Consider the following 15425-nt stretch of genomic DNA (forward strand, 5'->3'; position numbering starts at 1 on the left):
TACAGCGCCATCCATGAGCAATGATGATGCAATGTTGATGTTTGTTTTTGAGCAATGTAGCGTGGAAAGTCCGTCATCATCCCCTTATTTTATTTCTCGAGATATTAGAGGCTTTATTTTTTTGGCAGATGTAATTAATAAGTTAAATTGGGAGTTTGGCTAGCTTGCAGTCTACTTTCCTCGGGAACAACGAACAGTAGCGAGGTTGTCCCAGTACGAGAATTTTCTATTCATTTCTACGAGACACATTTATTCATATATTTGAGCAAATGAATAGGAGCAAACGAATTCTATTCATTTGCTTAAATATCAATCGATAGTGTGCTTTATTATTGTATGGGTGTATTATAACATTAAACGAAACAAAACGCTGCAACTGTTAAATAGGTATTCTTTTTGAATCTGTAAGCCCGTACGTTGAATTATTTATTATATCTAATAAAAGAAAATGTTTTAACAAATGTTAATAAAAAACTTAACTTGTCTCAGAAACATCTTTATTGTCTCACATTTTCATATGTACATTGCTATATTAACTATAAATTATTAAATAACTTAAATTAAGTGCTCGTTTATTCGTGGTATCACAGTCCGGGTTTCAAGAGGTCCTTTAGTATCGCCAAAACACACAGGACTACTAACAAATGTAGCACGTGACGCAAACGAAATCTTTCTAATACTTTTCCATTGCTCACCAGAAGCTTAATCAGTTAGTGTGACAATGTTGCCAATTCTGGTACACGAAACTTAATTTCATTTCAGCTCTAAAAATACTGCCGTCCTTCACTTACAAAACAGTGCAAGACAGAGGTAAAGCTATTTTTAGTACTGTCAAAAAAAGCAGAAGTTATGTTACTCTACGATAAAACTAACAGATTTCAATGTTTTCCCAATCTCAGTCATTATAGTCGATCGTTTCGGTGTTAAATGACCTCAATTGAAAATGACAACTTCTTAGAATGCCCACTTCTAGAAATTACCACTCTTGAAATGTCCACTACTTAAAATGACCGTTACCCTTTCCTTACTGGGATGTACAGTCATGATTATTATTATTGCGTATGGCGTATGGTATCAATATCATGTACCCACTTTAGAACCCAGTCGCACTATCATATTTGATATTTAATGAGACTTACGGTTTAATTTGTTAAAAAAGTTAATGTGACATGGTTTCAAAGTGTATAGGTACATATTAGTACTCGTGACCCTACGTATGTACCTAGATAGTAGATATTCTAGGTACGGTCTGCACAAATAGTAGACGAATTAAAAAAATGGTCTATGATGAGGATTCTTAAACTATAAAAAACTGGCCCGCTTCGCATAGACACACAATTTTACACTTTAACTTAACTAAGCGTTGTCAAAATCTGTTGTAATAATCATTCTCGTGACTTTGCCTTCGATACTACAGATGTTAGTAGACGAGAGATGAGAGGTTGTATAAGATTAGTAGTGGTAGCCACCGGCTCCGCCTGAGCCGCCCGAACCTGCGCCAGGGTTGTAGGCTCCCTCGCTGAAAAACAAACATCATAATTTGTAATAACTCATTTTGATTGTTCATTGATTTGATAGAAAAAACTCACAGGGGTTAGGTTATGTATCCTAAATGTAGTTAGTTACCGTTGTTTGATTGAAGATTAGGTGGAAGCAATGGACTTTTTGCAGAATATTTTTAGGTCACGTTTTTTAAGATTGTAATTTCTGATGGTTATAAAGAATTATCTTACTTGTGTTTTTTTTTAATTTGCCTTGGATGGCACTCTCTGATGCCTGACCGGACAAATGAGCGCAGAGGGCTCTCACCTCGTGCAAAGGGCTTTGTATTGACTGACACCAAGTAGCTTCAAACAGGATGGGAATTTTGGGGTTGCACAATAAATTGTACTTACCCTCCTGGGTGTTGTCTGTTGAACTCGATGGAGCGAAGGATCTCCTCGGGGATGGGCGGCGGGGTGGGCAGGTGGCTGCCGGTGGGGTGGAAGCCGTTCTCGTCGGCGGTGTAGGAGAGCGAGATCTGCTGGCCGTCGGGCGCGCGGTACGAGAACCCGCCGTCGGCCGTCACCGCTGGACCCTCGGGGCCCGCCGCGCGCGGCGAACCACTCTCGTGCGCACTGATACCATTACCCGTCTCGTAGCTAAAATTGACAATTAAGATGATAAAAATATGTAGCAGTAGAAAACACATTAGTTCACGTCTCTTCAGACACCAGTATCATTCATGTCATCATTGCTTATCAGATACATATTTTGCCGTATTTCAGTCAGAAACAGAATAATTTATTCAACGTAATTATCATAGAAAACTTGTTGAAAGTCAATTTAACATTTTTGAATCTACGTCATTTCGCAAGGTGTTATGGCTGAAGAGAAGAAATGACAAGAAACTGCAACAGCAACACATCTTTTAAATCAATGTAGGTATATATTACAAGTTATTTAATAACTAGAGGAATACATTTAGTACCAGTTTCCTCCAGATTTAACAGACTAGCATCTATCATTGCCATAAAGTTTATTCTTTACCTGTATCTGTAGTTGCCATCACCATTGTTAACGTTCTCATATTTTAGGATGGGGATGTTGGCACCGCCGCTGCCGCCACCGAAAGATCCCGAACCGCCTCCGAAGGACCCTGAACCTCCACCGAAGCCTCCGGCCCCCGCGCCACCTGCGCCGCCCGCGCCGCCCCCGGGACGAGGAGGCAGATATTGAGGCTCCAAACGACCGCAGGAACCGATGGCGACCAGCACCGATAACATAGCCAACTGAAACACGAAGAAATGCATCGATGTAATAAAGACTATAAAAAAATAAGTATATTTTTTTGATTGAAATTCTACTCTAAGTCAGAAATCCGAATGACGACGTGAGTTTGATCTTGATTATGGAGTTTGTAAATACATGTCTAAACTTATGTAACTATTAGAATATGATCGCAAATAAAATGTTTTTTTTTTGGATCGAGTATTCAATTTTTTTTCCAAACTTAAATCTTTAACCAGAATCGCGCTCTACTCATGCTGTCGTGTGAGAGAGAGGAGCTTTGAATCTCCAGAAAAAAATAGGCCTCTCCACTTACCGAAGCGGTGACAATCATTTTCAAATCTGTAGTAAACAGTTCGATGTTCACTTGTTTTCTGAATACAATCTACGATGATGTGCTTCATTTTATAGTGCTCTGCTTTGCCCTTTCTCAGTTGCTTCACCTTGTGCGTGCACCGGCGCATCGATAGCCGTTGCTGAATCCAGGCACGCCTCTTCCAAAGCCAATCTATATTTTCAATAGCTATGTCGTCGCAGTAAATATTGCTTAAGGAATTCTAAGTCTTTTACAACTTTTGGGGTATTTACGATACGACAGTACGCGTTTTCCTTTTGCGTCTAATCTAAAGGGTTAAATGTCGATGTGCAACACAGCACATTCAATTTCAAAGAAATCTCGTTTAATATATTGCACCTCTTTTTATTCTTCCGCAGTTACTCTAATACTACCTCTGGGTTGGCTGGAAGAGATCTCTCTTAGAGATAAGTCCACCCTTGTAAACGTCCATTTCTTGTTTGTGATGTAACTAGTTGTTAAGTGCAATAAAGTATATTTAAATTTTGTTTTTTATTATGTTGTAGATTAAAATAATTCTTATTTTCATGAGGTATAAATGCAAATTCTATTTAAAATACTTATTTTTGTAAGCAATTAAATATTCTGGAGGTTTTCACTGTGTTTACGCGAGCATTTCTAAGAAAACTTTGCACCCATCGTAATTCAATTATAACTAATACACATTTCATCAACAAAGCTAGAAATGATTTTCCTTACAAGGCAAAAACGTTAGGCCTTATTAGTAAGCTTGGTTGAACAACACACCCTCAGGTGTTTCGTAGAAACTTTACAATTATGGCTAGAAATAGGTCAAATTACACCAAAAGTGGTTTGAACTTTAATCGAATCGCATTGGTAGCAACGCATTGGCATGATTTACTAACTGGGGTAGCATTAGCTTTTTAATGTACGTGTTTATGAGTAATTCAATTACTGTGCATTGAAGTCATATATTATGGGTTATTATTGGTAAACTTGCTCGTCTTAGAAGTCTAATGTACACATCCGCAGCGATTTGGATGGAGTAGCTAGCAAAATGGTACCTATGCCTAAGAGAAGTGTCCCCTTATGCTTTTTTTTTTTTTGACGTGACTTATTGTAGATTTGCCGCAGATGGCATTAACTACTTGGCCGGACAAATGGGGAGCGCTGAAGGCTCTCACCCGGGTCCCCTTATGCGTAGGTATGAATATGCTCGATCGATCGCATCATATATTATCTAACAGTGGGCTGATGAAACTAGCTTCTAATAATCTTCCCAATAATGGACACAGCCCCATAATGCTGAGACTAAAATCTCCATAAAAAATAATCGAATAATCTTGTCAAAGTTATCAAGCAGCCGGAAGATTATATCAACAAGATTCCTTCATGTACCTTCAATAATTACTTGTGTCGTAATATCATCTTCCTAGCTTTATCCTGTTTTTCACAGGGTCCACTTACCTAATCTGAAGATTTAGACAGGTTCACTACTTAAATATAGATAACTACTTAATATAATTTAACATTGAAACATTGTGAATGGTTCCTCAATTTGAATTAAATTCAGGGTGATCTCAGGAGGATTATTCTGCAATAGGATATCAAACTTTAAACGGATCTCAACTCTATCTTCCACCTAATACTACTACTTTGTTTTTACAAAAATAATTGCTCTCTTTTTGTTCTAGTATCAAAACCTGAAACTTTTTACATCTTACACATATCTTTAGATTGATAAATCTTGATTTGGTTTTGACCGTTTATTATTTTTAGCGAAGTTAAACCCTTAACTAGTGTGTATCTACTGGTTACCTATTTGTTTTAATTAAGTTGCACCATAAAAAATACATTTTTTTATTTTATTTTATGGAACGGTCTGTGTTCTGTGTGTGATCTGCTATTATTATTTAAAAAGTCGTAGGATTCGTACCTGTATAGATACTAGCACTTATTTGCATATATGTCTCCTCACATAACAGCCTCCGTGGTCTAGCGGTAAGAGCGTTAGGCTCACGATCTGGAGGTCCGGGTTCGATTCCCGATGGGGACATTGTCGAAATCACTTTGTGAGACTGTCCTTTGTTTGGTAAGGACTTTTCAGGCTTGAATCACCTGATTGTCCGAAAAAGCAAGTTGATTCCGTGCTTCGGAGGGCACGTTAAGCCGTTGGTCCCGGCTATTAGCCGTAAAAACACCTCCACCAACCCGCAGTGGAGCAGCGTGGTGGAGTATGCTCCATACCCCCTCCGGTTGATTGAGAGGAGGCCTGTGCCCAGCAGTGGGACGAATATAGGCTATTTATGTTATGCTATTTCTCCTCATATTTTTTTCTACAGTTTTTATTTATTACACTGCAGATACAAAAAATATAAAAAAAACATGCATTGTATGAGAATAATCCAAGCAAACAGCTACTTTATCGATTATTACCGAAAAGTAGTTCGTTCCGATAATGATGTTCAAGTGCGATCGTTACAATTAAACTGTTTCTCGCGTATAAAAGGACACTTCGCTTCTTCCATTCTGTAGTGTATAACAACGTCGACTGGCTAGTCTTGATTCCTCTTGATGGTTCCAAGTACGGTCACGAGCATTAATATGTATACACTTTGGTACCATGTCACATTAATTTTTTTGACAAATTGAACTGTCACTAAATGTCAAATATGTTAGTGCGATAGAGTTCTAAAGTGGGTATATATTGCTCATGACTGTACCTACTTAATTAGTATTTTTTTAAAGAAATGTTCATCTTTTGGAGCTGGGTCTAAAAAGACCACATTGAAGCGTATTGTTATAATATGACATTTAAGTTTGTTCAACGGCCTCTGTGGTCCAGTGGTTGAGCGTTGAGCTCACGATCTGGAGGTCCCGGGTTCGATTCCCGGTGGGGACATATCACAAAAATCCCTAGTTTGGTTAGGACATTACAGGCTGATCACCTGATTGTCCGAAAATTAGATGATCCGTGCTTCGGAAGGCACGTTAAGTCGTTGGTCCCGGTAAGTAGTACTTACTGATGTAAGTAAGAAATCATTACATGAGCCTTGTCAGGGGCCTTTGCCGGCTCAACAATAACCCTGACACCAGGGTTGATAGGGTTGGTAAATCACCTCACGATCCATACGATAGAAGAGAAGATTTAATTTTGTTGACATTACGTACTTACTTTTATACCTATGCGATACCGGGCGCTAACGTACAAGTCCCGCCAAAAAAAGAAAATAATATGCGCGTCAATTTGCAATATTATTTTTTTAGATGAATTGATTTACTATGGCTTTTTAGACACCCCACCTTCACCTGTGTTTATCATTCCGAGCATGTCGCCAAAGTCGACAATGGTGGACTATGCCCTATGGTACTTTAAGCATATGAGTAGTTCTTTGCTTTATTTTTATTATTCTTAATAGTAGATGCGTAACATAACTAATACTTTATTGCACACACAGGAAATACAAAATTACAAAAAAAAAGTAGAAGAGGACAATAAGTGACCTTATTGGTAAGTAGCAAAATCTTTCAGGTAACCTTTGGAGATGAAATGTTTTACCATCGGATATTAATCTAAGGTTACTAAATCTTTAAATTCAATTACCAACAGCAGGTATTGTAAAAGTCAATAACTGGTCAAAATATACCAATTTGTTTCAACTAAGCCTGATTTAGGTAAAGCTCTCGTCGGCATCGATCGGTTCGGTTGCGCTTGCGCCACCAACCACGCCTAAGTATTGCACTCAAATAAAAAGAAATAATTACAAAAGACTTAACTAGCCAACCTTTTTTTTTTGGGCCAACCTTTGCCCTAAGAACGAACCGGAGCGGGAGTCACCCGATTTTTGTATATATTTTGTATATATTTTATATACAAAATAAATACAAAAATGAAATGTAGTATATATTTTATATATTTTTTTAATTATTGAAATATAATGTAATAAATATTGCAAATGAGTTCGTTTTTATCTTTTAATGCCATGCACAAGCTTTAAAGCTCGCCTCCGTGGTCCAGTGGTTGAGCGTTGGGCTCACGATCCGGAGGTCCCGGGTTCGTATCCCGGTGGGGACATATCACAAAAATCACATTGTGATCCCTAGTTTGGTTAGGACATTACAGGCTGATCACCTGATTGTCCTAAAAGTAACGTTAAGCCGTTGGTCCCGGTTACTACTTACTGATGTAAGTAAGTAGTCGTTACATAAGTCATGTCAGGGGGCTTTGGCGGCTCAATAGTAAACCTGACACCAATGTTGATTAGGTTGGTACCTCACCTCACAGCCCACACGATAGAAGAAGTAAACCGTTGTTTCGCTGAGCTTGTTCGATATAGGTATTATAAGTAAGTCTGTGGTTTGACTCGGCGAATGCTTAATAAGTAACAACACTAGTTTCACGAATAGCTCCGTGTCTCTCACGCTGCGTATCTTCAGGCGGCGTGAACTTTTGAGGTCGAACTCAGATTCTTCATCTTCGTAATGAGTTCCACCACTAGCTATTGTCTGCGACTTCTTTCAAAATATCACATAGCATAAGCCCACGATTATATCCCAATTGGGGTAGTCAGAGATACATTCATCGTAAGATGGACTAATTACCCACACCTCACCGAGCTTTCTGTTATACCAATGTGATAGTAGCGTAATAAACTTGTTGTATACTTTCACAATTAATTTTTTGTATGTCGATATTCGAGTGAAATAACTCAATTCCTTTACTTACTGGACACTTCTACATTTTTAATTATTTTTTTTGCCATAATTACCGTTAATACTGTAATTTATTATTATGTGAAAATGTTTTTAATATTATGAGGCTGTACCTACTTTTGACAAATCAAAGTAAATAATAGTAAAAAGGGTAAAGTACTTCAGGTTTACCTAGGACGTCAGCGGGGGTGCTTCGGAGAGGGGTGAAAATATTCGAAATATGAATTCTGCATTGGGCCGTAATTTATAATACGACAAATCAAATAAGTTACTTTTTACAAACGTCAAAAAACGATTTTACAATGGAATTTGTATGAAAAGGGTTACCGTGACGTCATAGAAAGACGTGGTAAAATGTCAGACTTACCTATTACGTATTACTTTTTCTTGATTAAAAGTTATAAATAAGTTCAAAAAGTTCAATAGAAAAAAGAAAATATTTTCGGTAGTTTTAGGTCTGTCTTTTTTTATTAAACAGAATTTCATAATTTATCTTGGACCCAGGATACTACCTCCTGTCTACTTAATTTTCGGGTAGTCTTGGGAATTGTCTTTTATTCCACATAGCAAACAAACAAACTAAAACACCTTTACTGTGTATTAGTTAAGATACCAATAGACTATTGCGTAAATATCTATCAGCTAGAATCATCTAGTACATCAATACCGGATTAGAATATATTTCGTAACTGTAAATCGCTTGAAGATTTATATGCCTATAGAAAGGTGAATTACATTTTTGATCCTATGTATTTAGGTTTGTGAATCATTTATTTCAGGCGCACATCTTTTACCAAGTATATTATTATCATTGATTGCGTGATTATGTACCACACGATTGGGCGATGATTGCAACATAAAATAAACACGATTCAATCCTGTTATAGTTGTTTATTTTCAATACAGCACGTCCACTTACATTATAGCGTTTAGGCACTTATTTATAATTCAATGTGAAGATTTATAAATTATAATAAGCTAACTGTTTCTACATTTTCAGTCATATACTTTTGTAGCCTAGTTTCTACTCAAATCAGTAACTTTTTAAAAGTTTTTACTAAACGTCAAAACACAAAATTACTATGGACTTTGTATGAAAAAGCACACTGTGACGTCATAGAGAAACGTGATATAATGTCGGACTTATTATTACGTCTTCCTTGATTATAATTCATAAATAAGTTAAATAGAAAAAGGAAAATGTTTTCCTTCGTTTTAGAACCGGTCGGGTAGTTTTGGATCCGATAAATATAGACATATTTGGTAATAAGAGTTTCATCTTTGATCTAGGACTCTGTTTGGTATTATTTATTTATTTCTTTATACACAATAAAACAAACACGAGGAATATGCAAAGAAAACAGACAGTACAGGTAAGCTTATCTCTAAGATTTCTTCCAGCTGACCTACATGACGCGATAATAAAAAAAACTTATCCATGTACAGGGCAATGATCTATAGAAGGAAATAAAGAAAAATATAGTCCTCTACAATGCCTACTGGATCACATTCCAACAAAGACAATCTTTGGTTACCTGTACCTAAACGTCGGTTCCATCAATACTTTGAGATTGCAATCAACGCCCTCGATATGGCGCCGTCGCGGACTTAGAAGGAAGAATTGCATACTTTTAAAAATATTATAGATGTAAGTTCTTTATTTAGGTACCTAAATAAAATTATTAATTTTAGGTAGGTACTTTTCTTGCTGGTGAAAGCATAAGAAAATCGCTAGTAGTTTTCATGATTCCAATATCGCTCGACATCATACTTGTGTGTCTACTTGACTACTTATAATTATGATGTCTGTAACGAGCCCCCGTAGCATAAAGTACGCATAACGTGCGCGACACGAGAAATGACGGTGTGAGGTTAACCAATTTTATTGACTCAATTATCGCCTCGTGTGTTATGCGAGTAGCATGCTACGGGATCAGAACCATTTTTCTTCTCTTGTTTCAATAGGTAAAGTATCTAATTGGCACTTCTACATTAGGTACTTATTACACTGTACAATTCTGAATCCGCTACTGTGCGGGAGCTACAGAATTGAATTTCAAACGATAATGTCCGTTGAAATGGCTGCATGTAACCGGTTTGATCTAGATATCCGAAGCGGCGGCAAAAGCTGCTATTTTCCGGAGGCACCGATCACTCATCAGTGGACATAACCTGTCCTCTCAATTACGTTATGACCTGTCGCAACTAAGCTTCACTTGCAGTTTTCCCACAACTGCAGTTCTACAAAACAGTTTGTAATGAAATGATACGATAAACTTTGTTTGTGCCTTTTTAACCCTCCAGGGGGATTAGCAATTCAACTAAGAAAGCAATATTGCAATTTGACATTTGCGCATATAAAAGTAAGTGCGCAATGCATACAAATAAAATATTGCTTTTTTAGATGAATTGCTTCGATGTGGCCTTTTGCAGTGCGATATTCGATATCTACTTTTGAAACCTTTTGGCGTAGACATGGCATGTAATATTTACTACTTACATATACATCGACTGAACAGACAGGAAGCATATAAAAAGAAATACCTATCATGCAATTAGGCTTGTTCCTTATACCGTGATAGCCTGATAGCCATTTTTTTCAGCCTGTACAATCCCGAGAGTACCTACTTATTTCTTTGAGTACCCTTTACATCATTAATCTTTTCGAACGTAGTACAAAATTATATGCCTTGAGATGGCTCATAAAATAATTAGGTATATACCTAACATGTAAACACATGATTTAAAAACTTTTTTCTAATGTATGGTACAACCAAAATGGTTTTTATAAATAGACAGTAACATTTTTCCTCCCAGCTATGCCTGTGTTATGTAAATTTTATTCTCGACCAACTCCCTTAACGACCTCTTAGGCGTAAAATTTAATCCAGCGGTCAAATGAAAGATTAAAAATGTAATCTTTCATCAAAAGCTTGATAACTTGCAGAATAAAAGTGACTGAACTGTTGATTGTTTGTTTTGAACACCATCGCAGAACACCGTTGTAGCATCTCTTGTGCTATTTTTAGAATCCATGTTTTATTAACTTATGTGTTTATGTCATATACAATCGTAAATATACAATATATTAGTTATATATTTAGTTCCATATTAGGTATATAATCAATTTGCATTTAGGTAACAACTAAAATTTGATGAAATGTGGTTTATTTTAAAAGCTTCTGCGGTGATCGGCCATTTATTAACTCTGTTAAGACATCATTAATTGTTTTATAAAACAGCTTTCTTCATAATTTCATGTCAGTTACAGCAAACTATAGTAGGTAAACATCAATATATAATACATCAATGGTTATTGGAATGTTTTTAAAACACGCATCAAAAATGAATGAACAGACACTTTATTGCACACACAAACACAAAACAGGTATAAGTACAAGGAAAAACTAAAAGTGGGCATAGGCGGCCTTATCGCTAAAAGTGATCTCTGCCAGGCAACCTTCGATAGAGGATAAATATACACATATACATAGTGCAGTGTAGTGCAAAAATATATATTATATAAATAGTCTACTTATACATAATCTTATATACTTAGTGCACGTAACCCGAAGATAAAAGAAGTAATGCAGGGCCAACCGCAGGATCTCCTTGAACTTTCCACAGTCACGGAGCGCATAGTTTCTTTGTTTGATTCCACTTTTTTAATTTACTCCGTTGCCCTTTTCTGGGTGTTATGAACTATATCTTAAATTTAAAATTCGTTGCAAACAGTGCTGTCAAAATATTCCATTTTAAATTTTCTCTTAATATCCAATTCTTATCATGCAATCAAGGTTAAAATATTGTAATATTTGTCAATACCTAATATTTGATATTTCTCAAACTTGTGACCGATACAAAATACATATCCGCGGAAACTGAAGATAACTTAGGTAAACGGACTTCCGCGAAAACCCCCGGAAACTAACGGAAAACTCATGGTGCTCTATAGAGAACATATATAGAGAAGTTAATGCGAACCTTTTCTTCTGATCATTTTCTGTTGTGAATCTATGATAAAAATCTATAATCTACAGATTTGGCTGAAGGTGACATGATCCTAATGACATTTTACGCATTGCCGTCTAGTGATATGTTTGTTTGTCAAATTTGGATGTCATGTGAAAATTGTCTATATAATTGGTATCTTTAATTTAATTATAAATTGTAACTTAGTATTTTTTTATAAAGTATATTCACTTACAGAATTAAATCAAAATGTTAATACCTACGTGTTTGATAAAATTTTTGGAACTAGTGAGTTGATTTTTTGAACTGTTGCTTAGGACATCGTTACGTTTTGCTCTCTCCAAAATGAAAACCTTGCCCAAGTAATGGACTGTACTTAATTTAGAATGTGATAAGAGTGGGCGACGATGGCTCCTTTGGGAATAGACTAAATAATACTTATTATTTGAAACTCGAGAGGAGTATTAATCGGGAAAGTGTTGAAGGGGAACTAAAATAACTCACTTCTATTGCGTTATATGTTACCTTGAGAAGTGTTCTATACCATTTCTCCTTTTCTTTTAGATTTGATAGACTTGATATAATTTAACGACTCTTTGTTTTTGAAGTAATGTTTAAATTACGAAGTTACATACCCACAATATTTTGTAGCTATGAAAAAGCCTTTATTATTTTTAAAAAATACTTAATATGATTTTTCCCCTTTGTCTACTCTACCCCTAGGTACCATACCTATAATATAATTGATAATTACTAAATACTTTACCTTCTGATTTATGCTGTTTATGTTATGTTAGTAAAGCGTTTGATAATATATCTTTTTTTAAATTGACTTTTGTTTGGTTCCAGACGTTAGCTGTAGCCTGCCTCACGTTACATCACTACAGTTTTGACCTAACAGACGTCCCCGCCTTAATATTGTGCTCCGGTACTTACGTCGGGTACATCGTGGTGTTTTCAGGAGAAATCATCGGTGAGACTCCATCGAACTCTCTCTCTCTTCTCTCTTAGTTATACATTGTTTTAAGTTTACGCGATTATTATTATCATTAAAACACATAATAACGGGTTCTTACCGCGTTTAAATCAGGGATATGAGACTCCCGATATCCCGTGTCGTGTGTGTGTGTCATCCCGTGATCATGGCACTTGCAACATTGTCGAAATATCCGAAGTCTCATAACCCTGATTAAGGCGGTAAGAACCCGTTATTATGTGTTTTAATTATACTCGTAGTTAGATACAAAGTCGCATTTATACCCTCTTATTTTATTATTACCTAAATTAAACCTTGCGAATCTCTATTAGTCCCACTTGCATAACAATATTATCACAATAGCGAGACATTTTGATCAAGTAATGTTTTGGAAACAAAATATTTTGCCGTAATAATACTTATGGCCGTTAAGTGAACGGCGGGAAGAGACTTGTTGTCCTCTTAGTTCTGTGACGATGTCGTTTTTGGCCGTAAGTAACTAAATTAAATCGTTTTAGGGGAATGTGTTTTCGCGCCGCTCGACCTCGTCCAAGACGTTTTCTTTGGGATATTGGGCATGGTGCTGTTTGCCGCGAGCGGGTGCGTGGTACTCTTCGCGAGGCTCAGGGACCACCCGTTTCCCAGGACAGGGGACAACACGGCAGGCGTCCTGTGTGGCAGCCTTGCCATGCTCACTGCCTTGGTATTGCTATTCGATCTCAGTCTCGCATACTTGGACTCTGAAGAGGTGAATGAAGAAGCCAGCGTTTGAGTAAGGTGACTCTGATTCAAATTTTTAGTTAGATATAAGGTATAAATGCGGCTTGTTGTAGTTATTTTTGTATTAGTAGAGACCAAAGATACGAGAGCAATCTGTCCTTAATAATAAGATCCACTTACTACGGTTTAGTTTTAATTTCTTTTTGTTTGCAGACTATCTACCTGATTTTCGACTGATTGTAGATTTGCCATAAATGACTTGGCCTATAACAGCCTCCGTAATCTAGTGGTTTGAGTGTTAGGCTCACGATCTGGAGGTCCGGGTTCGATTCCCGATGGGGACATTGTCGATATCACTTTGTGAGGCTGTCCATTGTTTGGCAAGGACTTTTCAGGCTTGAATCACCTGATTGTCCGAAAAAGTAAGATGATTCCGTGCTTCGGAGGGCACGTTAAGCCGTTGGTCCCGGCTATTAGCCGTAAAAACACCTTCACCAACCCGCAGTGGAGCAGCGTGGTGGAGTATGCTCCATATCCCCTCCGGTTGATTGAGGGGAGGCCTGTGCCCAGCAGTATTTTTATCTCAGGACGTCCACCACCACCTTATGATCTTTGTAATGAACATCCTTCTATGCTTTTTATTATTGTTTTGTAAAAAAAAAATTAGTGATGTTATTGTCTTGTCTTTGTGTGTGGCGTCCTTTTATAATAAACAATTTCTATTCTATTCTATTCAGTAGGACGTATATAAGCAGTTTATATATGCATGACTTGGCCTATTAACTACTTGGCCAGAGAAATGGCGATTACTCACCCGGTACAAAATTTAAGACCACAAGTCTGAGGGTACCCAGTTGGGCACGTTAAAACATTTAACTTGTAACTGAATATTGACGACTTTATGACTGTATTTGATCTACCCAGGCGAGACGGTGTCAGCGGTAGCGGACGCGTACGTGGACGCGTGGTGGTCGGCGTCGGGGTCGGTGCTGTTCGCGGGGTGCGGCTACCTGACGTTGGCCGGGTGGCGCGACGTGCCGGACTGCACGCGGCGCCGGCACGCGCTCGCCGCCGGCGTGTGCGCAGTCGCCACGGCCGCGCTGCTGCTGCTCGACGCCATCATGGCCGTCTGCTCGGCACACAAGGACGAGACCAGCTCGCGCGCCGCGCCGCCCGCACCGCGCCCCAACAAGCCCTGCACGCAGTGTGCTTAATAAACTTGTTTTTGTCTATCATGTGTGTCTTATTTATCCCGGCTCGGGCTTTTAACTACTACATCAATCAATCAATCAATCAATTGCACAACAACATATACAAAGGACATAAACATACGAACATACTATATTTGACTTTGATTTTGAATTCATGCTTGTATTATAGATAATTGATATCGCGTGGTTTCCAGGATTTGTGCCTGGTTATATGGGACTTAATTAAACAAAGCTGGCGAGGGGCAAGACTGGCTAGTGTATAATATATAATACACTCTGTATATAACCCTCTCTCTCTTTCTACCTCTTTGATAGAGGCGTGATAACATACGATTGCCATGTCGACCTGTCGTCAACATTAGTAATGTTTTCTTATTTATTTTATTTATTTATTTATTTATCGTTTATTTCAGGTACTAGTCCCATAGCATTACAAATTATAAATTACATTTCAATACAATAAAAAATACAATAAAATAAAATAAAATACCATACAATAAAATAAATTAAATTAAATGGTTAAACATGTCAACAGGATATACATTATGTCACATTACGTATAAATAATCTTGTTAAAATTATAAGTAGTGACTCTACAACTCGTTCTTGCACTCTTGTTATGAAATGTTCAGTTGGAGGAGATACTCCTGAAGAAACGGGCAATGTCAGATGGATGAATGATTCCAATCATAAGATACAGCAGCGTTTCTGCACAATCTAGTTTTTGTCTCTACAAATCTAAGTACCT

At 37.3% G+C, this 15425-nt stretch overlaps 2 protein-coding genes across 2 annotated transcripts; one reads left to right on the forward strand and one right to left on the reverse strand.

The window, feature by feature from the left end:
* Window positions 1–1452: 1452 nt before the first annotated feature.
* LOC126368672 (pupal cuticle protein 20-like) lies at window positions 1453–11438 on the reverse strand. Its single transcript, XM_050012765.1, has 4 exons — window positions 11424–11438; window positions 2530–2771; window positions 1896–2141; window positions 1453–1519 (listed from the first exon to the last, which is right to left on the reverse strand). The coding sequence occupies exons 1-4, from the start codon at window positions 11436–11438 to the stop codon at window positions 1453–1455; spliced, it is 570 nt and encodes a 189-aa protein (XP_049868722.1).
* Window positions 11439–12019: 581 nt separating this feature from the next.
* On the forward strand, window positions 12020–14680 carry LOC126369154 (uncharacterized). The gene is made up of 3 exons (XM_050013447.1): window positions 12020–12058; window positions 12620–12743; window positions 14391–14680. Exons 1-3 carry the CDS (start codon window positions 12020–12022, stop codon window positions 14678–14680), a joined length of 453 nt encoding a protein of 150 aa, XP_049869404.1.
* The last annotated feature ends 745 nt before the right edge of the window (window positions 14681–15425 follow it).

This window comes from Pectinophora gossypiella, chromosome 8, assembly GCF_024362695.1.
Source record: "Pectinophora gossypiella chromosome 8, ilPecGoss1.1, whole genome shotgun sequence".
In the NCBI taxonomy this organism is placed as follows: domain Eukaryota; kingdom Metazoa; phylum Arthropoda; class Insecta; order Lepidoptera; family Gelechiidae; genus Pectinophora; species Pectinophora gossypiella.

What these genes read in the sequence shown, in the direction of transcription:
- LOC126369154 (XM_050013447.1), top strand. Translation starts at nt 12,020, where the DNA reads ATGTTAATACCTACGTGTTTGATAAAATTTTTGGAACTA. An exon ending in TGATAAAATTTTTGGAACTA is followed by an intron (nt 12,059 to 12,619) that starts GTGAGTTGATTT and finishes GTTTGGTTCCAG; the next exon opens with ACGTTAGCTGTAGCCTGCCT. An exon ending in GTTTTCAGGAGAAATCATCG is followed by an intron (nt 12,744 to 14,390) that starts GTGAGACTCCAT and finishes TGATCTACCCAG; the next exon opens with GCGAGACGGTGTCAGCGGTA.
- LOC126368672 (XM_050012765.1), bottom strand. An exon ending in GATGGCAACTACAGATACAG is followed by an intron (nt 2,142 to 2,529) that starts GTAAAGAATAAA and finishes TGTCAATTTTAG; the next exon opens with CTACGAGACGGGTAATGGTA. An exon ending in AACAGACAACACCCAGGAGG is followed by an intron (nt 1,520 to 1,895) that starts GTAAGTACAATT and finishes TTTGTTTTTCAG; the next exon opens with CGAGGGAGCCTACAACCCTG.